At 41.8% G+C, this 21,513-nt stretch overlaps 1 protein-coding gene across 1 annotated transcript in view; it reads left to right on the top strand.

Annotated features, from left to right (window-relative positions):
* The window catches only part of LOC129323547 (unconventional myosin-X-like), a 115,882-nt gene that overhangs the window by 70,144 nt on the left and 24,225 nt on the right, over positions 1-21,513 (top strand). The window contains exons 24-29 of the mRNA XM_054970082.1: positions 877-983; positions 2,666-2,971; positions 4,372-4,411; positions 6,338-7,117; positions 14,273-14,396; positions 15,596-15,839. Coding sequence (XP_054826057.1) covers positions 877-983; positions 2,666-2,971; positions 4,372-4,411; positions 6,338-7,117; positions 14,273-14,396; positions 15,596-15,839 — 1,601 coding nt within the window. The remainder of the gene's footprint in view (positions 1-876; positions 984-2,665; positions 2,972-4,371; positions 4,412-6,337; positions 7,118-14,272; positions 14,397-15,595; positions 15,840-21,513) is intronic.

The raw sequence follows: 21,513 nt of genomic DNA, 5'->3' as shown, positions 1-21,513 counted from the left end.
CCTGTTACTAGCTATCCATCCAAGCCATAAGTGTAGACTTGGTGGCATAAACTGGAATGAAAGCCTTGAAGAGCCTGGCTTCAGTATGCTATTTACATATTTAAAACACCTATAAGCTCACCTTTCTGCCAGGCAACTAGGTCCAAAGGTGGTACACCATCCAGGTGTGACTGAAATGGCAGAACAACTACCTGATCTTGTGCATGTTAGAAGAGCTGTTGGAGAGATTTGACAGAAGAGGAGACAGTGGCAGTGAGAAGGAATCTTCTCACTGACACTGAAGGTTGGCACCGAGGCAGTGGATGCAAAAAAGCCTGGGGAAATATGTGGGAATTAGCTGCAGTGCAGGAATTGGTCTCTGGAAAAATTCTCATTTCCCTTTCTTGGAATGGGCCCCATGGCATAGTTATGCCCGTCATCTGGTGTGTTTTCCTCATTGTGGGTTTTTTTCAGCTGGGATGATGACCTCCTGTCCCTCTTTCAGACTCTGGAATTGCAGGCCCTGAGAGCCTTGGAAAGCATAGCTGCGCTGCAGGAAGGGTTAATAAAAAGTTGAAAGCAATGCAGCCTCCTCCTCCTCTTCCTCCACCCCCCTTAATCCTTGAGCACTGTGTGGAAGAGAGTGCGGGGGCTGGGCTGCGTTTGGCTTGTCTCCCTGCACAACTTTCCCCTTGAACATCAGCAAAAGCACCCAAAGGGAAGGGCTGGCAGAGAGGGACGGCTCTAGCACAGGAGCATAAAAGGAGCCCTCTGTGTCTTGTTACGGCAGGCAGGCAGGCAGGCAGGCAGGCAGGCAGACATGGGACCTGCTGGTGCTGCCTGGGACTTGCTCTTTCCTCTCTTTGTGTTTGGTGAAACTCCTCCCCGGGGTACCAGGTTTTCCTGAAGGAGGCTCTGGAGCAGAAACTGGAGAAGGCCCGGGAAGAGGAGCTGAGGAAGGCGGCAACCATCATCCGAGCCCACGTCCTGGGCTACATGGCAAGGTCAGTGCCTCCCGTGCCTTGCAGAAATGCTCTCTGCCTGCCAGGTCTCTCTCCATTCAGCTGCTCTGCTCTTAACTGGGCTTCCCTTGCTCTTTCCTCCCCGCCCCCTCTGGAGCCTTCCTCACAGGCCACTGCCTGCAAAGTAATTAGCCTGCCCTGCCTCTCCCCTGCCTCTCTCTCCTGTTGCATTTCTCATCCCCCCTGAAGCTGTTCTATGCAGACCTGCGGCTCTCCCTAGCATGCTCTGCGTTCATTGTCCTCACAGCTATCACTGACAATATCACAAAGACCCAGAGTGGTCTTCCTCTTTGATAAGTCCTTCTCTAGTTCCTGCTCCCCTCAGGGGCTCTCCTGGCAACAGAGGAAGAAAAGAAACTGGTTCATCATTGCTGTTGCACCTACTGCTTGGCTCTCCCGTCAGTGCTTGTCTGCTGTTATCTTTGTATATTCCACAGCACAGGCCTTTGTCTTGGCTTGTTCTGGCAAACTGCTATGCATGCCCATTAGGACAATCACCTGCCTTCCATAGAGTCTGTAGGGTTGCTACAGAGGAGTAGCTCAGGCTGTGCACATTCCACAATTGCATCACATCAGCGCAGAAGCTATTATTGGGAACAGCATGCAATATACTGAGGATCTCATCTTTAATTTAAAAAAAAAAACTCTTCTAGCCTTCTTTAATAGAAGAGACTTGAAAGTGTGTAGGTACTACCCTGGTAAGAAATCATTGGCTGGAAAAGGGGGGTGGGTGTCAGAAGAATTTCCAGCAGGTGGAGTTTCCACACACTGCATAGTCCTGGTAAAGGGCAATCAAAAGCAGAATACATTATGCTGCTGTTTGAGATACAGCTAGACTCTGATTGCAGACATGGTTGTGAAAAAACCCTTTATTCCAAAACTGCTAGGTTCTGGCTGTTTTTTGAGGGTGCAGTTATGAACCAGGGCTCAGCCCCTGATGCATATACTATTGCTGTTGGTGCTGCTACCATCATCACAAATACTGTTACCATGGGAGGATGTATTCTGCAAGTTTTTAAAAAATTGCACTGGTAACCAAAATTCTGTGGCAAAAAAGAACTAGCTCTGGATTGCCAGGAATGTTGATTTTGGAATCCAGAACCCTGTTATTTCCTGTACTTCACTGTCCCTGCAGGTTGGCCAGTGGCTCTGAGCATATCTCATTCATAAATAACAGTCAGACATGGCCGTATCTATGTTAAGGGAACATGGCTTCTAGGCAGATGAGTTTCAGCATCTCTTCCAGGCAGATGAGCATAATCTTTTTAGGCTAGCGAGCAGTGTGCGCAGAAATGTCTGTATAGGGGTCTGTCAAGATTAGACATGTTAAAAGAGGACCAAAAAATGAAATATCTTTCAATGGTTGGATGGAAGAATATGCCATTTCTGCCATGAAGCTCCCTGTACATGGGGTGACAAGCATGTCTTATGCTACCCCAGAGCTCTTACGCTTTCTTGTTAGAATAGGAAATGAGTGACCCCAAGAGAAAGATGCCTAGAATGCTCTCAAAATTTAAAAAAACCCTAGGTGGATGTCAAATGCAGGGAAAAGGATGGGGGGGGGATCCTTTTATGTGAGTGGCTGTGGTTGTGCGGCTGGGGAGGCGCTTGCGAAGGGTGACTACTGATTGAGTGTAACCTCCATCTTTCTCATTTTGACTCAGGAAGAAGTATCGAAGGGTCCTTGCCAGTGCTGTAACCATCCAGAAGAATTATCGTGCTCATTTCTGGAAAAAGTCCCTCTTGCGCCTGAAGGCCTCGGCTATTGTCCTGCAGAAACATTGGCGTGGACAGCTGGCTCGCAGCCTCTATCAACACCTGCTACAGGAAGAACGGAGGCGGAAACAGGAAGCTGAGGAGCAGAGGCAGCAAGAGGAAGAGAGGATTAAAAGGGAGGAAGAGGAAAGACAATGGCAAGAAGAGAGGGAGCGTAAGAGGAAGCAGGAGGAGGAAGAGGAGGAGAAGAAAAGGTGCAAGGCAGCTCTATTTCTGTGGCATAGTTCTTTAAAAAAAACAGCTGTGGTGCTAAATCTGAGCCTGAGTTTGCACCACTTCAGTCTGCGGGTGGCAGTTTGCATGACTGAATGCTGTTTCAAATAAAAACAATTCCAGGCATATAGGAAACAGTGTGGCAGGAAGAAAGTCAGTAGTTTATCCTTCTTTTTGACATGTGGATGATTTTTCCCATAGAGGTGTATTTAATTGTTTGAGCTGCACTCACAGTCTGAAGTGGTACAGTTCAGACATGTCTTTACCATCTGCTGTTGGTGAAACCTAGGCCTTTAACAGTCTGCTCATGATACGCTGTGAATTCTCTGCACTTAAAAAAACTATTCACCAAATGGTGTTCAAAGGGAGTCTATATCCATACATTTTGCAAGACAGTTCTGCATAATCATGATTCCGCTAAGTCAGGAGAAGGGGCAAAGAGCCCAGATGCCCTAGAAACCATCCTTAGTGACCTTCCCCCTCCTCCAGACTTTCCCCATACACTTTTTAGTCCAGCTTCACTTCCCAAGCCAGTATCAAATTCCATAATTGTGGAATACACACTGCACTGGGGACAGCTGCCTATGCTTCTGGGTTGGAGTGGTACCCCTAATTCAGGATCTTTTTGCTTGAAATACTCCTGCTGTCAGCCCAGAAGTATAGCTATGCCAGCTGCACAGCATGTTATGTTCCCACAGTGCTTCCTGTGAGTCAGAAACATCTCTGAAGTTCACTTTGGAAGCACCAAAATCATGTAACCCAGTCTCTTAAACTATACCTTTGTGGGCATAGCTTAAGTCTGTGAGGGGTCTGAGAGCCAACTGATTGGATGCAGGAAGGTCTGCATTTCCCCCTGCTTTGGTATGAGAGTTCCCAAACCTGGTTTGGTGCAGCCGCTTTGGAAGAATCACAGTCAGAGAGATTTTGCATGCCATGTGAGAAGGCACATTTTTGTTGTTCTTCTGAAGTCTTTGAAATAAAATTCAGTTTTCTGAACAGTCCTTTAATTTGGTGTAAAATCCTCTGGGTTGACAGGTTTTGTTGTTGCTAGTATATGGGCAACTGAGATAACATTACAATTAAAAACACTGATTTCAGCAGTAACAAATGCAAAATCCTAGAAGTGTGTTCTTTTTTAGTTGCGGCTCTTTGTCATGCTTGATTATGACAGAAGCGACAGACTGACTGGGGAAGAGGTCAGTGCCACATTGGCATCCCCATCACAGCAAATCTACTGCAGAAAGGCAGAGCAAAGGAACTGCGGCTGGGGTGGGAGGGCAGAGTGAGCGTGCTCTGTGCAAGTGTCCCATAATCCCTCATGCAGCCGCTGGCATGCTGGGCTGTGTAAGTTATTGATGGGTTTTTGTTCTGTTTTGAGCAGAGGAAAAGAGCAGCTGGAAGCCGCGCTGCAGATGGCTCAGGTATGTTGTTGTAGTATCTCATTCATTCTGTCTTTTCTTTAGGGCTCAGTAAGAGAAGACCAGGACACATGGCGGTGTTGCTTCTCCTAATAATAAACCTAAGACTTAACTAAACACTGTGTTTTTCCTAGAGGTCCATATGATCAGATTTGTGCTGTAAATTCCTTGCTGGGTACTCAGTTTCCTGGGCATGTGGGACCTGATTTGGACTGGGACCACAGTGCACAGGGTGAGAATGCTTCTGTGTTCTCTCCCACATGGTTTTTCCGACCTGAAATAGCTCCCTCATGGGTGCCACTATTTGCTCCATTGGGATCTCCATATATACCAGTGGGGTACATGTAGGTTTTCTCAGTGGGGTAATTTCAGTTGAGAGAACAGTGCAGGAAAGGAAGTCATAAGCCCCCTCTCCTCACATCCCTCACATCCCCCTCTCCATACATGCCTGAGAATTGAATTTCCAGCACAGAATTTGGAACACACATCCAATCATATGGACCTGAGGAGGATCAGGGAAAATGTGACATGTAGTTAGGCCCTCAGGGCATGTTTTGTGCATTCCCAGGTTATATCACTGTGATGATACCATCAGTCTAGATAGGCTACCCCATCACACTTGCTTACTTCCATCCACAGATGCCAGGCCTGAGCAAAAGAAGCACATAATTAATAGGGTATACACATTGCATGTTTCTTTGTTTCAGTGGATTCCTTTGCACATGGTTCCTTTATGGGAGTGCCTTATACTTTCACTCAAGCTTTCCAGTCTTCAAGACTCTATTACCACACATTGTTGTTTAGGTTGCTGTTGTTGTTGCTATTAGCTTCACTTATAGTCTGCCTATAGCCTGGGCTCAAGGCAGGTTGCAAATATAAGAACTATTCAGTCAATCAGGAAGTGACTTACAAAATATGATAAAAACATTTCCCTAGTAAAACAGAATAGTGCAGTCGGCCTGGAAAGATTACAAATATGAGACAGACTATTCAGTCAGTGAGCAGAGTCTAAAATATGATAAAACTATTTGGTCAAAGAGCAAAGATTCTTAATAAAACAAAATAATAATAGTTTTTAAAAGAATTTGAAGTGGTCTGAAAGACTGCTGTGTCATTTCCTTTTCCCTAATATCACCTCTGTTCACACAGGTTTTTAAAACAGTACAGAAACTTGCAAAAATCCTCCCTGTGGTGGAAGGGACAAATGCATATACTACAAGCAGCAATCCTCTTTCACGCCATCTTCAACTTTTGGGGGAAAAATATGATCATGCACTTGGAGTAGTTAGAAGAAATGTTGAAATTTAAGAAAGTAGAATGAAGCAGACATTCATCACTGAGAGCCAAGCTACAGGTGACTTTTTTCTCGCGGAGAACACTTGATCATTTTTCCAAGTTTTCCTGGGAACTGAAGTCCTAGTGTCCTTCCCCTCTCTGTTAGAATCGCTGCCTGAAGAGCCAGAGAAAGCTGGCAGCAGCAGCAGCTTTTGCAAATCATTCCTCCAGTCACAAGCCTGCTCTCAACGATCTTTGAGGGTGGGCAGCTGCAACTTCCTCCCTGGGCGTCCTGCTCAGCTTCACCAACATGTTGACTTTCTCCAGAGCAGCTCCCCAGGAGCAAGACACCCAGGGAGAAAGTTGCAGCTGCCCACCCCCCAAAGATCGTTGAGAGCAGGCTTGTGACTGGAGGAACAACTTGCAAAAGCTGCTGCTGCCGCCAGCTTTCTCTGGCTCTTCAGGCAGCGATTCTAACAGAGAGGGGAAGGACACTTGGACTTCAGTTCCCAGGAAAACTTGTGAAAACGATCAAGTGTTCTCCACGTGAAAAAAGTCACTTGTAGCTTGGCTCTGAGCCATCTTGTGATGTATTAGACTTGCGTCACTGAAGTTGATTTGTGAACGTCTGCTACTTAACATCATTTCTTTCAGGTGGAAGTGTTCAGGACCCAAGAAGACCAACTGTTGCAAGAGGAGGAGCGGCGTCAGATGGAGGAGATCCTACGACTAGAAAGGGAGATTGAGAAGCTGCAGTGGCAACAGAAGACAGACCATATTTCCATCACTTGTGAAAACACCAAGAATGAGATAAAGCGCCAGAGAGAAGAAGAGATACAGAGGCTGGAGAAGGAAGCTTCCAGGGTGGCACAAGAATTCTTGGAGCTGTTGGACTTCGGAAACCTGGATGAGAGTGTTCAAGGTCTGGAGTGTTCTCTTTCCAATGAAGGAACCCTCAACATTGAATGCAGCCTTGTGGCTCCTTTGGCTGAAGAAGAGGAAGATGAAGGTTTTCCTGCTGATGAAGAGGGGCCACCTGTCCCCAGCCCAAGCCTGTTGAACCAAGACAGCACCAGAACCAGTGATAACTACTATTCAGAGGAAGACACATCACCAAATGTGCCATTTCTTAGGAAGGGAGAAGAGGGGGAGACCAACTCTCTGGCTTTTTCTCCAGAGAGACTTATAAGTCCCGAGAATCAGCACATGGAAAGCATTTACCACACTGTCTGTGAAAATCTGCCAAGTGACAATGGGGAGGTGGAAGATCCAATTTACAGCTTGCCTCCAGATGTGGAGTCAGACTATGACCATGAAGAGTTTGATGGCAGTGGAGATGTTGGCAGCACTTCAGCCGAGCCCCTGAATGGGGACAAGATCTTGTGCAAGTCTCACAGCAATGGTGTGGACTCCAATCATGGGAGTCTGGACTCGGTGAGAATTTTTTTTTTACCTTCAAGTGGAAAGTAGACCCTGTTTTAAGGCGGGAGATATGCCTTTATTTTTTATAAGTACTTTGGTATCTCCATGTTTTCTTCCGTTACTAGTTAATGTGCTCCTTGGGGATAAAGTGTCTTAACACATCTCTGCCTGCAACCTTGAGACCATGGGAAGCTGTCAGCCCAAGCAGCAAGTGTTATTTCATCACCACACCTATTAACCTATTTCTATTAGTCCCATCCATGGAATCATTCAGGTTGTCTTACATAATTTTCCAATGTTTGTGCTGTAGTAGCAATCTCCCAGTTTGGTGTCACTGGCACATTTAATCAATACACTAATATTTCACTCACCCAAAGTACTTGCAAAAGTAGTGAATGAAATATGTTCCAGAATGCCACTTCTTTCATCATACATGTTTGTCTGCTCTGTCCCTTTAACCTATTGGTTGCCTTACCCACCTGACAGTACCTGTAGCACCAATTTTCCACAGTCCTGTTCATCCTTTCCATTTTATGAAATTTTTAGTGATTTTTAAGGCTTTGATTATTTTTAAAAGCTATCCCACAGAACAAGGCTATCAGCGCTTAAGACTCAAAAGAACAGTAAAAGCCAGATTAAGAAAAAAAGACTTGTAAAGCTCTTGTTTCAAGATTAAAGGAGGAAATTCACCTTTAAAAGAGACTTGACAAAACATTTTTGGGCAAAATAGAGGTGTGCTTGTCTCTTTAAGAGATTGAGTTGCTAATGGCTAGCTGTGCAACACTAAATGTGATGCACAGGATTGGTGACGTTGGCTGAGCCCAAGCCATGTCTGTGTAATAGGTTTGGGATGGATGTTAGCCAAGCACACTTGTGCCATGCCTAGAGATGTAGACTCAGGCAAAACCTGAAATTTTTTTTTGGAAAAAACCTATTTTTCTGAGGCCTTTTTTTCAATTTTTCCAACTGAAAAATTGATGAACACTTAAAAAAAACCCACCTATGAAGTATTTTCTCTTTTTGAGTGAGGGAAATCTTGTCTTATAAAGTGTCTCACTCATTCTAAATGTACTACATGAAAAAGTCTGAGGATTTCCTCAGTTTTTCATATAGAAAAATTGAGACATTTTAGGGAGTGCTGAAAAAAACTCTTATACTAGTAGACATACACAAAATTTTCAAGATTTTTTTTTAGATGTAAATAATTTTGGTGGCAATTAATATGCTATAATGTGTTTAATGACAATATAGTATTAAAGAGTTCAGTGTTCTTAATTTTATATAGTTTAACTTAATATCTTCTTGGATACACACCTTAATGCAGTGAGGGGGTTTGAGTGTGTCAGTGAAGCTGAGCTGAGAGCAACACCGTCAGGAGCACAGGCTTGGTCAAGAGTCTAAACTTCTGGAAGAGTCAATCAAGGTGGAATGGTCAAAGCTGAGACACCAGACTAAGATGTATCTACCCCCTTTAGGAATCAACAGTCACATCAGCAGAAGAGAATTGAATGTTCCAATGGTGATGGGAGTGGAAGAATCCTTGAAGGTTAGCTACTGGGCAGCAGCAGTAGTGGAAGGTGACACTGGCAGAGGATCTTTCACAGACAATGGCAGTGTCACTTCAACTAACCCTGGTTAGTACTGTGAAGTGGAAGAAGGCAATAGTAAACCAATTCTGCTAATCTCTTACCTTGAAAACCCTATGATGAGACAATCCAAAATGAAAAAAGATATAGTAATGGAAGCAGAACCACCAGGTTGGATGGCACTCAATTGGCTACTGGGGAAGAGCCAAGGACAAGTTCGAATAGCACTATTCTTAACGATGAAACTGGATTAAAGCCAAAAGGACGTCCAGTTGCAGATGTGAATAGATGCAAAAGGAACGTCCAAAGCTGTGCGACACACATAATAAGAACATGGAATGTGAGAAGTGTGAAAACAGGTACGCTGAAAATCATAAAACAAGAAATGGAACGTTTAAACATTGCTGGGTGTGAGTAAACTAATGTGGACCAGCTCAGGACATTTTCAGTCAGAAAATCACACAGTGTTTTACTGCGAAAATGATGAACTCAAAAGAAGCGGTGTTGCTCTAATAGTGAGGTGAGACAGAGCACAAGCAGTTAAGAGCTACAACGCAAAGTCTGACCGAGTAATATCAATCAGACTTCAGGGAAAGCCTGTTAACATAACCATCATTCAAGTTTATGCTCCAACTACAGTTGCTGAGGAGGAAGAAATAGAAAACTTTTACGCAAGTGTCCAAGAAGAAATTGACCATACACCTAAACATGGTATGCTGATATTCATAGACGACTGGAATGTAAAAGTAGGCGATAAAGCAGAATCAAACATAGTTGGAAGATTTGGATTAGGATCACAAAACAAAGCAGGAAAGCGGCTCATAGAATTTTGTGCAGCCAACAACCTGTTCATTGCTAATGCCAATACATGCTTCCTGCAACCAAAAAGACGATTGTATATGTGGAAATCACTGGGTGACCAAATAGATTACATAATTGGAAGCAGAAGATGGAGAAGCTCTATTCTGTCAGCTAAAACAAGACCAGGAGCTGATTGCGATACAGATCATGAATTTCTAATATCAAAAATTAGAACAAAGCTGAAGAGAAACACTAAAAGAATCATAGTGCCAAAATACAATCTAAATAATATTCCTGAAGAATGTAAAGACCAGGTAAGGAACAGATTTGCAATACTAGTTTAATTGATCATGAGCCAGAAGAACTATGAGCTGAAATCAGAGATTATCAAGGAAGAATGTGCAAAAACTATTCCTGTAGCCAAAAGAAAGGAAAAGCCTAAATGAATGACTGAGGAAACTCTTAAAATTGCTAAAGATAGATGTGAAGCAAAAGCAAAAGGCAACAGAAATGGGATCAAAACTCTAAATGCAGCTTTTCAGTGGCTTGCACGCAGAGACAAAGAAATCTATTATAATAACCAGTGCAAAGAAATGGAAGAGAAAAAAAAGGAAGAACAAGAGACTTGTTCCAGAAGATCCGAAAAATCAAAGGGAAATTCAAGCCACGTCTTGGGATGCTGAAAGATCAACATGGAAATACAGTATCTGATCAGGACAAAATAAAGAAAAGATGGAAACAATACATTGAAGAATTATACAAAAGAGATGGAAGGGTGACAGATACTTTTGACAAAGAATCTTTTGATGAAGAACCAGAAATCCTAGAAAGTGAAGTAAAAGCTGCAATCAAAGCAACTGAGAGAAACAAAGCACCTGGAGTAGATGGAATACCAATAGAGCTATTTCAAGCCACAGAAAAGGACTCCATCAGAATCTTAACAAGAATATGTCAACAAATATGGAAAACAAAACAATGGCTCACAGACTGGAAACAGTCTACATTCCAATCCCCCAAAAAGGGGATGCCAAGGAGTGCAGCAACTATCGGACAATCACATTAATTTCCCATGCAAGCAAAGTGATGCTCAAAATTATACAGCAAAGACTTACCATATATGGAATGAGAAATGCCAGATGTTCAAGCTGGATTCAGAAAAGAAAGAGGCACCAGAGATCACATGGCAAATTTACGATGGCTAATGGAACATAACAGGGAATTTCAGAAGAAAATCAGCCTGTGTTTTATAGATTACAGCAAAGCTTTTGACTGTGTGGATCATGAAAAGCTATGGAGAGTCTTAAAAGAAATGGGAATTCCATAACATCTGATAGTTTTGATGTGCAACCTGTACTCAGGCTACTGTCAGGACAGAATATGGGGAAACAGAATGGTTTCCAATTGGCAAGGGTGTCAGACAAGGATGCATATTATCTCCCTGCCTGTTCAACCTCTGTGCAGAGTATATCATAAGGAAAGCTGGATTAGATCTAGAAGAAGGTGGAGTGAAAATTGGTGGGAGGAACATTAACAATTTGAGATATGTAGATGACACCACATTACTATTAGAAAATAGTGAATACTTGAAACGACTACTGATGAAGGTTAAAGGAGAAAGTGCCAAAGCAGGATTACAACTGAATATCAAGAAGACAAAAGTAATGACTACCGAGGAATTACACAATTTTAAAGTTGACAATGAGGAAATTGAAGTTGTTCAAGATTTTCTATTCTTTGGCTCAATCATCAACCAATAGGGAGACTACAATGAAGAAATCAGAAGAAGATTGAGACTTGGAAGAGCAGCTGTGAGGGAGCTAGAAAAGATCCTTAAAGATAAAGATGTCTCTCTGAGAACCTAGATCAAGATAATCCAAATTATGGTATTCCCCATTGCCATGTATGGATGTGAAAGTTGGACGGTAAAGAAAGCTGACAGGAAGAAAATTGATTCATTTGAAATGTGGTGCTGGAGGAGAGTTTTGCAGATACCATGGACAGCCAAAAAGACAAATAAGTGGGTACTAGATCAAATCAAGCCTGAATTCTCCTTAGAAGCTAAAATGACAAGACTAAAGCTATTGTACTTTGGTCACATCAAGAGAAGACAAGATTCTCTGGAAAAGTCAATAATGCTGGGAAAAGTGGAAGGCAGCAGGAAAGAGGAAGACCTAAAACAAGATGGCTTGACTCAATAAAAGAAGCCACATCCTCCAGTTTGCAGGATCTGAGCAAGTCTGTTAAAGATGGAACGTTTTGGAGGTCTTTCATTCATAGGGTTGCCATAGGTCGGAGGCGACTTGACGGCGCATAACACACACAACTTAATATCCAAATATGCTGGTAGTTCTACCTGTTGTGACTGTGAGAGGTTTTTGGTCTAAATGATACACGTTTGTTTACAGAATTTTTCTGCCTTCAATTTTTATGTTTTTCTACTTCTCCAATAGCAAAAAGTAAATAGCAAAAAGTAAAACTACATGAACTATGGTAGTCTCAGGTGCAGGCGCTTTGCAACTCTTTCTGAAGTACTGGGTATATTTGCAATTTTTCATACCAAAAATGAAGATAATGATGCATCCCATAAATATGTCAAATAGTACAGTTGTCTATGCTAAATTAAGTTATAAATGGTGAATTTTATGTTGTTAATTCAGTAAAATAAGTTTAGTTTTGCTAGGAAAACTGAGTATTGCATATATTTCAATGTTCCCCAAAATTTCTTTGAGGGGGCGGGACAGAAAAAAAGTGCCAGAAGTTTTACAGTTCTAGTCTTCCTGCATCTTTCCTCAGAAGCTCACCCCAAGTTCAGCTGTGGGCTTTTTCGCTTTCTTCCATGTGCATTGTGTAGGTGTAAGTGCAGAGACCTTTAATTCTAAAGCTCCTTTGCCTAACTCACTTTATGTAACCTTAACAGTACAGTCCTAAGAAGACTTCAGCGGACTTAAACAAGTGTAACTCCACTTAGGATTGCTCTCATGATTTCACAAAGTTTGTCCTTAAAAATAAAAAAATGAAATGCCATAATTGTAGCTCTGGTCCTGACTAGCCTTTCAACTGAATTATGGCCATTTGCTCTGAGGTACTTGCAAATGCCTTTCCCCCACTGCCCCATACGTATACTTACTCCATCTAGTATTTCCTCCTTCTGGTCGGAGTGATGTCTTAAAGAAAAAATAGATTAGGTAGGTCATTAGTTTTTCATCAAATTGTCTGTATCACAATCCGTGATCCTAACTATTGTCATCACCATTAATTTTTCCATTTATCAGGGACATAAAAGATATTTTTGTTGATGTGAGGTGCCGCAATGTTTATTCCCTTTATAATGATTTCTAAGGATTTGTGTTCCAGATATTAAGAGACCTGGAAGCAGCATGGTTTGTTTAGATATGTCCCACAGCCTGTGCTTACCTTTTTCAGTGCCATTGTTTGTGTGTGGCAGCCTGAGATCACATAGCAAAGTTTATGCATAGTAAAATAGTCTACAAAACATAGCAGCTTGTGTGGCTGCCGAAATGTGGGGCAAGAGAGGTTGTGGGGAGGAGGGGCTGTCTGTGCTCTTAGCCCTCAAGGAACCAGTCAGGATCACTTTCACTGACTACTTGGGCATGCTGGAAGTGCAGCTGGCTGCTTCCGAGAGCTATCATTGACGAGATTGGCAGAGCATAGCTAAACAGAAGAATCAGAAGTACCAGAATTGACAGGAGTCCCCTCTTCTGTGGAGGCTGATGGGGGAGGACTGACAGGGAAGGATCATGCAGTCACAATAAGGAGTATTTTATTGCAATTGCACTGTACTAGTGTGTGTGTTTGCGGGCCAAACAACATGTTACGTTGGAACTCCGAAGATGGGCAAATACACATACACACCCATTTCAGCTTGGGGAAACAGCACAGAGGGAAAGGCAGGAGCCCCTCCCCTTTGCACAATTGGACTCCTGGAGACTTTAAAAATGCTGTTCTCCGCAGCTACAGGGGATCTAGACCAAGCTTGCCAATGTAACATGTAGTTTGGCCCTGAGCGTGTGCATGGGAAGACAGATGGTTTCCTTGCACTTTTAACAAACAGGCTGTCCAAGCAGGATGTAGTTCATTTTTGGCCTACTGAAAACGCAGTCTCCTCTGCTGAATAACTTCTCCATAATTGGTCAGAAACAAAGCATGCCTTTTTTTTCTCCCTTTGTGCTACCCATGTGTATGCACATTAAGTTGTACACACACAAGAATCCTTTTGCATGATCTGCTGCTGGTGTTCATACACTGTTTTATGATTTTTTTTTAAAGTTCATATGTAATGACCAGATGGGGAAACTTTATGTGAACAGAAAGCATGGAAGGAACTAAGGATGAAGACCATAAAATAAAATGTGAAATTAGCCAACTATTGGTTTACATGTATCTGTACAAACATAGCTCTGTCCTCTGCTGATGCATTCAGTTATCAGGGTGAAGCAAGGAGCAGAAATCGAGGCGGTTTTGAAATTCAGAGGATTGTTGCAGTAGATGCTTAAAATAAGCTTATTCTAAGACCAAGTAAAAGGTACACAGTGTCAACAGTAAAGTAAGCAAAGTAATCATCTGCCCTCATCTCTTTCTGCCTTGTAAACAGAAGCAATTTGTAGCCCTCGTCCCATCTAGCCAGCTCAGAGTTCTGTTTCTGGCTCCCGCTCTGTAGAGGAAGTGTGGTCAGACCGTCTGGGAAAGGCTAGTCTAAGTTTGTATCTGCTAGATTACGGCTGCTTTGTTTTCAGCTGATAACAATTCCTTTTGCTATTAGGTTCTAGATAGCGAGGAGGAAGGCGATGCTTACATGGACACAGATGAAGAATTCTGCGGTGGCCGGGTAACTGTGCTCAACGGGTCAGGGCCAGCCTATTTTCACAGCTATCTCTACATGAAGGGTAAGATGCTTTGTCAGGTTCACAGGGTGAAGGAGGAACTTCTCCCTCATCTCCCAATCCCCTCTATTTTTAAATTTTAAAAAATGCTTTAACCGTTCCTTTTCTCCACAAAGCAAGACCTTAAGGCAGTTTAGAGTCACTCTATAGAAACATTACTATACAATAAACAGCACTAAACATTTCCTGAAATACTTTCCTCTTTCTTAAGTCCTAGATCAAAAATCCATATTTCTTGTAGAGAAGGGATTTAGAAAGAAAACTTGCCTGAAGTGGATTTGCATTGGCAGCGGTATAGTAAGTGGGCAGTGATATGTAGTGCTGGAGGACCAGACGACTCAATCCGTGGCTTGTCCTAGATCAGTCTGGGCCATATTCGTCACGTACAGAGGATAACAGTGTTCAGAGATGTGGACGAGTCTTATGCAATTTTTCTTTTGCACTTTGGTCACCAGAAGAGTAGTTTTTCAGTGGGGCCTGGTGCTTGCTAAAATCCAAACGTCTTCTCCCTTCTCACTTATGATCAGCACCTGCTATGATAAATGTGTGAGTTTTTTTGGTATTTGCTGCAAGCACCTTTTGGAAAGTTTCCACCCCATTCCACTTTGAAGCAATATTGTTGCTACTGCTTTACTGTATTTATATCCCTTTCTTCCTCTAAGAAGAATCAGGGCCAGCATACACAAAGGGCTGGCTATCTTCACAGTAAACCCCTGGGTAAGGCTAGGTGAAGAGCCAGAGATTTGTCGAAAGCTACCCAGTGAAGTTCATGACTAAATGGGGGTTTGGATCCAGATCCACCTGCTACACTGCTTCGGTAACACTGTCCCTACTAAAGCAAAGCCATCATAACTTCTGTTATATTTTAACAGTTATCCCACAACGGTATTAGCGCTAACAGCTCCCTAGCGCTAATGATAAAGCTGCTGCTGTTTCCAGAAAAGATGATCCTCTGTATGAGCCCTTTGCATTACAGAGGTGAAGCCGATACCTTTTCATTTTTGTACAAGTGGTTTACATCCCCCCTTTGGTAGCATACAACATTGCAGTCTGCCCATTTTATTTTTCAGGGAACTGCTACAATCAGTGCAGGAATTTAATCGTATCAGTGTCTGGTCAAATACTGGCAATGCATAGATGGTAGACATTTTGATGCTGCAGCCAGTTTGACAAAATCTGCTCTCTCCTCCACCTCCATGCAGGAGGCCTGATGAACCCCTGGAGACGGCGCTGGTGTGTCCTGAAAAATGAGGCCTTCATGTGGTTCCGAGCCAAGCAAGAGGCCTTGAAGTCAGGCTGGCTTTATAAGAAGGGAGGGGGCATGTCCACATTGTCTCGGCGGAACTGGAAGCGCCGCTGGTTTGTGCTAAGAGAGGCCAAGCTGATGTACTTTGAGAACGACAGCGAAGAGAAGCTCAAAGGGACAATTGACATCAGAAAGGCCAAGTATGGGAAGTCTTTGTATACCTACCCCTATAATGGGGCTCAACCAGTTCACCAGATTTGATCAGTTGACCAGTTCACCAGAGCTAGTTTGCTGTAGCGGTTAAAAGCAGCAGGACTCTAATCTGAAGAACTGGGTTTGGTTCCCTACTCCTTCCACTTGAAGCCAGCAGGGTGACCTTGGGATAGGGTTGCCAGGTCCCCCAACCGCCTGGTGGGAGATCTGGGGCCCAGCTCTTACCTAGGATTATTCCCTTTCGCACACGCTCCCAGCTTGTGCAATGATATCACTTCCAAAACAGGACATCATCGCACGGATCATGGGCCACTCTGGGAATGTTCCCGAATCAGGCCCAAATCCAACTGCTGTGGAGCGTGGCAGCACTCTTGCACTATGCAGTGGGCCAAATTGGGCCTGAATCAGGCCCAGATCGGCCTAACTCCAGCCACTGTAGAGGGCAGGAGTGTTCCCATGCTGCGCAGCAGCCTGATTCAGGCCAAGTTGGGCCCAATTTGGGCTGAATCTGGCCAAATCAAGCTGCTGCGGCATGCAGGAATGCGCTGCACCACCCAAGGGCATGCCATGCTGCTCAGGCGCATGTCCCAGGAGGTGCATTTCCCCCCAATGGTAAGGTAAGCTGGGGCAGGGGGTGGAGGGCGGAGGACTGGCATCCCCATGTTGGGTCAGTCACAGCTCTCAGCCCCACCTACCTCACAGGGTGTCCATTGTGGGGATAATAATGACACTGATTTGTTAACCACTCTGAGTGTGGCACTAATCTGTCCTTAAGAGATGTATATAAGCACAAGGTTATTATTATCCTCCTATTGTGACAGAAGAGAGCAACTATTTATTTATTTAAAATATTCATATACTTACCTTTCTCCCAAGCATCTCAGAATTTTTTTTTTTTTGAAAATTTTTTTATTGGGTTAGAACATTTTTATTTTTACATTACAGTCAATTTTCCCCTAATTTTTCGTTTCTAACCCCCTCCCTTTCCCCCCCTTTTGTTGACTTCCAACAGCTTTCCCACCCTCTGTCCCTTTTCCCTTACTTCTATTAAATTCCTCTGTCTAAAACAGATATACATTCTCCATTATATTAAGCAGTACATCTTTAACTCCTTTACTTATTATACACCCAAACTATACGTCTTTAGATAAACAATTTATCCCATTTTCCAGTTTTGAATATTTCTATATAAACCTATATATCATAAACCATAAAAATTTCCCACATTTAAATCAAACAATTTGATTTGTTTTCTATATATTACTCATTTCAACTTTTTATGGTAATTCTATATAACTCCTCGCATAATCAATCAATTTAACTCTTCTGTACATTCAGTTTGGTGCATATAAATCTTATCAAAGAAAGAAAATATTGTTATTTACTCAATCCTCATGTTTAAACCTTATCATTAATTATTCTCTATCAATGTTCTATCAGTTAACCTATACATATCTATATATATCTCAATCAATTAATCTAACTGCTTATAAATTCACATTTCTCTTCCTCCCCCGGTAAAGTCACCCCTCTCTTTTATACTTTTATTATACTTCAGTAGTTCTCAAACTGCCACAGTTTTCCTCCCACCTCCCATTTCTTCTCCAGATATTGTTTCAGCTTCTCCCAGTCTGTGTTAAACTGCCCTGAGTCCAGATCTCTCAGTTTTCTTGTCATCTTGTCCATTTCAGCCATATACAGCAATTTGTAGATCCAATCTTCAATAGTTGGCACTTCTTGTACTTTCCATTTCTGCGCGTACAAAAGTCTAGCTGCTGCAGTCATATAAAAAATCAACGTCCTATGATGGGCTGGAATTCCCTCCATTCCCAAGTTTAGCAGCAGGAGTTCTGGGTTCTTATTTATTTGAAACTGTAAAATTTCACTCATTTCTCTTATTATTTCCCCCCAGAACTGCCTAGCTACCTCACACGACCACCACATATGATAGAGGGAGCCCTCATGTTTCTTACATTTCCAGCATTTATTAGAAGTATTCAAGTTCCCTAGCGCAATCTTCTTTGGTGTCATGTACCAACGATAGATCATTTTGAAAATGTTCTCTTTAATATTAATACATGTCGTTGTCTTCATTGTAGTTTTCCACAAGTATTCCCATGCCTCCATTGTTATTTCTTTATTGAAATTTATAGCCCATTTCACCATCTGTGTTTTAACTATCTCATCCTCAGTATACCATTTCAACAGTACTTGGTATACCTTGGATATTCTTTTCTTGTCTTCTTTAAGAAGGGTCTGCTCTAGTTCCGAGTTCTCTGTTCGTATGCCCCCTTTTGCAAAGTCCGAGTTGTATAAATCTCTAATCTGTCTATACTGGAACCAATCATAGTTAGGTGATAGTTCCTCTTGCGTCTTTATTCTAAGTTTAGATACTTCAATCTTAGTTATTTCTTTGTACGTTAAACATTGTTGTTCATTATCCACAGCTCTCGGATCTATCACCTCATATGGAACCACCCACAAGGGGGTTCCTTCTTGTAGGTAAGTTCTGTACTTCTTCCAGATTGTATATAGACTTCTCCTTACAAAATGATGCAGGAACATCGAGTTGACCTTTACTTTGTCATGCCATAGGTATGCGTGCCATCCAAAAATTTTTTTATATCCCTCTAGGGCTAATAGTTTCTTATTCTTTAATGTCATCCACTCTTTTAGCCAAACTAGGCAGATTGCATCATGGTAAAGTCTCAGATTGGGCAGTTGCATTCCGCCTCTCTCCTTTGCATCTTGTAGAACTTTTACTTTCACTCGAGGCTTCTTGCCTGCCCAAACAAAATCTGATATTTTCCTCTGCCATTTTTCAAATTGTTTAGAGTCTCTGATGATTGGTATTGTCTGTAACAAAAACATTACTCTTGGTAACACATTCATCTTAACTGCTGCAATCCTGCCCAACCATGACAAATTCAGTCTATTCCATTTGATCAAGTCTCTCTCTATCTGAATCCATAATTTTTCATAATTATTCTTGAACAAATCTATATTTTTTGCAGTCAGCTCAACTCCCAAATATTTCACCTTACTAGTTACTTCACAGTCCGTTGTTTCCGTTAACAATTGTTGTTTCTGCTTAGTCATGTTTTTACATAGTATCTTTGACTTCTTTTTATTAATGAAGAAACCTGCCAGGTCACCAAACTCCTTAATCTTATCTATCACTTTTGGCATGTTCTCCAATGGATCTTCTACAATTAACATTATGTCATCTGCAAATGCTCTAACCTTGTATGAATAGTCCTTTATTTTTATTCCTCGTATTTCCTCGTCTTGTCGTATTTGTATCATCAGAATCTCCAATACTAATATGAACAACAATGGAGATAACGGGCAACCTTGTCTTGTTCCTTTACTAATCGTCAATTTCTTGGTCAGTTCATCATTCACTACAATTGCTGCAGTCTGGTCCCTATATATTTCTTTAATTGCTCTGATGAATCTTTCTCCCAGTTGTAGCTTTTCCATAGTGGCAAACATAAAGTCCCAGTTTAAATTGTCAAACGCCTTTTCAGCATCAACAAAGAAGAAACCAACCTCCTTGTCACAACGCTTGTCATAATATTCAATAGCATTGATCACTGTCCTTAAATTGTCTCTTATTTGTCTGTCCGGCAAAAAACCTGCTTGTTCTTCCTCTATAACTTCCGAGAGCCACCCCTTCAGTCTCTCCGCCAATATCTTTGCAAAAATTTTATAATCATTGTTAAGTAATGATATAGGCCTGTAATTTTTCACGCTAGTCAGATCTTGGCCCTCTTTTGGGATCAATGATATATTCGCTTCGCTCCAAGTGTCTGGAATTCTTTGATCCCTAAAAACTCCGTTCATCACCTCTTTTAGGAATGGTGCCAGTTCGTTGGCCATTGTCTTATAAAATTTAGCCGTAAGTCCATCTGGCCCTGGCGCCTTTCCTAGATTTGCGGATTGTATTGCCATACTTATTTCCTCGTCAGTTACTTCACTGTTCAACTTATTTCTCCAAGCTTCCGAGATCTCTGGAAGTTTGGTTTTCTCCAAATATGATGCTATTGATTCTTTGTTTACTTCTTTTTTATTATACAGCTTAGCGTAAAATTTATAAAAGGCTCTGCTAATGGTTGTCTGCTCCAAATACGTTTTATTTTCTTCACAAATTTTATTTATTATTTTCTTTTCCCTTTTCTTCTTTAATTGCCATGCCAAATATTTCCCAGGTTTATTAGCACCCTCAAAAGCTTTTTGATTCAGTCTTTTAAGGTTCCACTCCAATTCTTTATTACTCATTGCTGTTAACTGTTCTTGAAGAATTTTGATTTCCTGATGTATTTTCTTTTTCCCTGGTCTCTTTTTTAACTGTACTTCTTTGGCCTTTATTTTCTCCTCAATCTCTTGTCTTTTCTCCTCTTTCTTTTTCCTTGCTCTACCATTTAAGTCCATTAGTATGCCCCTTACCACCGCCTTATACGCGTCCCAAACTTTACTGGTTGGTACTTCTTTATTCACGTTGTATTGTATAAAAAACTTAGTCTCTCTTCTCAATGTTTCCATATTCTCACTTTCCTGTAACAAGTCCTCATTTATTCTCCAGGCTTTCCTTTTTCTCCTTTTTCCAAATTTCCACATAATTGGGTTGTGATCTGAGCCTACCATCGGCATTATTTCTACCTCCTTAGTCCATAACGCTAAGTCCTTTGAGGCCCAGATCATATCAATTCTTGATAATGTAAAATGCCTTGCAGAATAAAAAGTAAACTGTCTGGTTTTAGGATATTCTCTCCTCCATACGTCTTCGAGAGTCTCTTGTTGAATCAACTCAAAAAAAAGCTTTGGCAATAGTCCTCTTTTCTTTTGTGCTTTTGTAGTCTTTTTGTCTAATTCCAAATCTGTCACTCCATTGAAATCTCCAGCAAGAATTATCTGGTCATATACAAGATCGTCTAAGTGCTTCCTTAAGTCCTCAAAGAAGCTTTCCTTTGCACCGTTAGGTGCATAAAGTCCGACTACCAACACTCTCTTTAAGTTCCAATTACATTCCACTGCTACAAATCTAGCTTCCACATCTCTCATAACAAATTTTGGCTGCAGCTCCTCTTTTATATACAACACCACTCCTCTTTTTTTCTTGTTGGAAGCCGCTACAAATTCTTTGCCCAATTTTCCAGATTTTAAATATTTTACATCCTGTTTTCTAATATGGGTCTCCTGCAAACAAACAATATCACATTTTTGTTTTAGTAGCCAATGAAAAATATTTTTTCTCTTATTCGGTGAGTTTAGTCCATTTACATTCCAAGATAATACTTTACACTCCATATTCATGGTTTTGTTGGTAAGTCTTTTTCATTGTCCTTAATAAATCTCTCCATCTCCCGCTCAGATCTGATACGCTTTTTTGCCCCTCCAAACTCAAAGGACACTCCTTCCGGTAACTCCCATCTGTACCTAATGTTCATGTCCTTCAAAGTCTGAATTAACACTCTATATTTTTTCCTGTCCAGTAACACTGATCTGGGCAATTCCTTCATTATAATAATCGTCTTGCCATCAATCTCCAATGGATCTTGAAATTGTTTTGTCACAATCCTCTCTTTCATATTTCTAGTTGTAAACTGCACGATCACATCCCTTGGTAGTTTCCTCTGGGTTGCAATTCTCGAGTTCACA

Source organism: Eublepharis macularius, chromosome 2, assembly GCF_028583425.1.
Source record: "Eublepharis macularius isolate TG4126 chromosome 2, MPM_Emac_v1.0, whole genome shotgun sequence".
Taxonomy (NCBI): Eukaryota; Metazoa; Chordata; class Lepidosauria; order Squamata; family Eublepharidae; genus Eublepharis; species Eublepharis macularius.
This window is presented reverse-complemented; position numbering and strand designations above follow the sequence as displayed.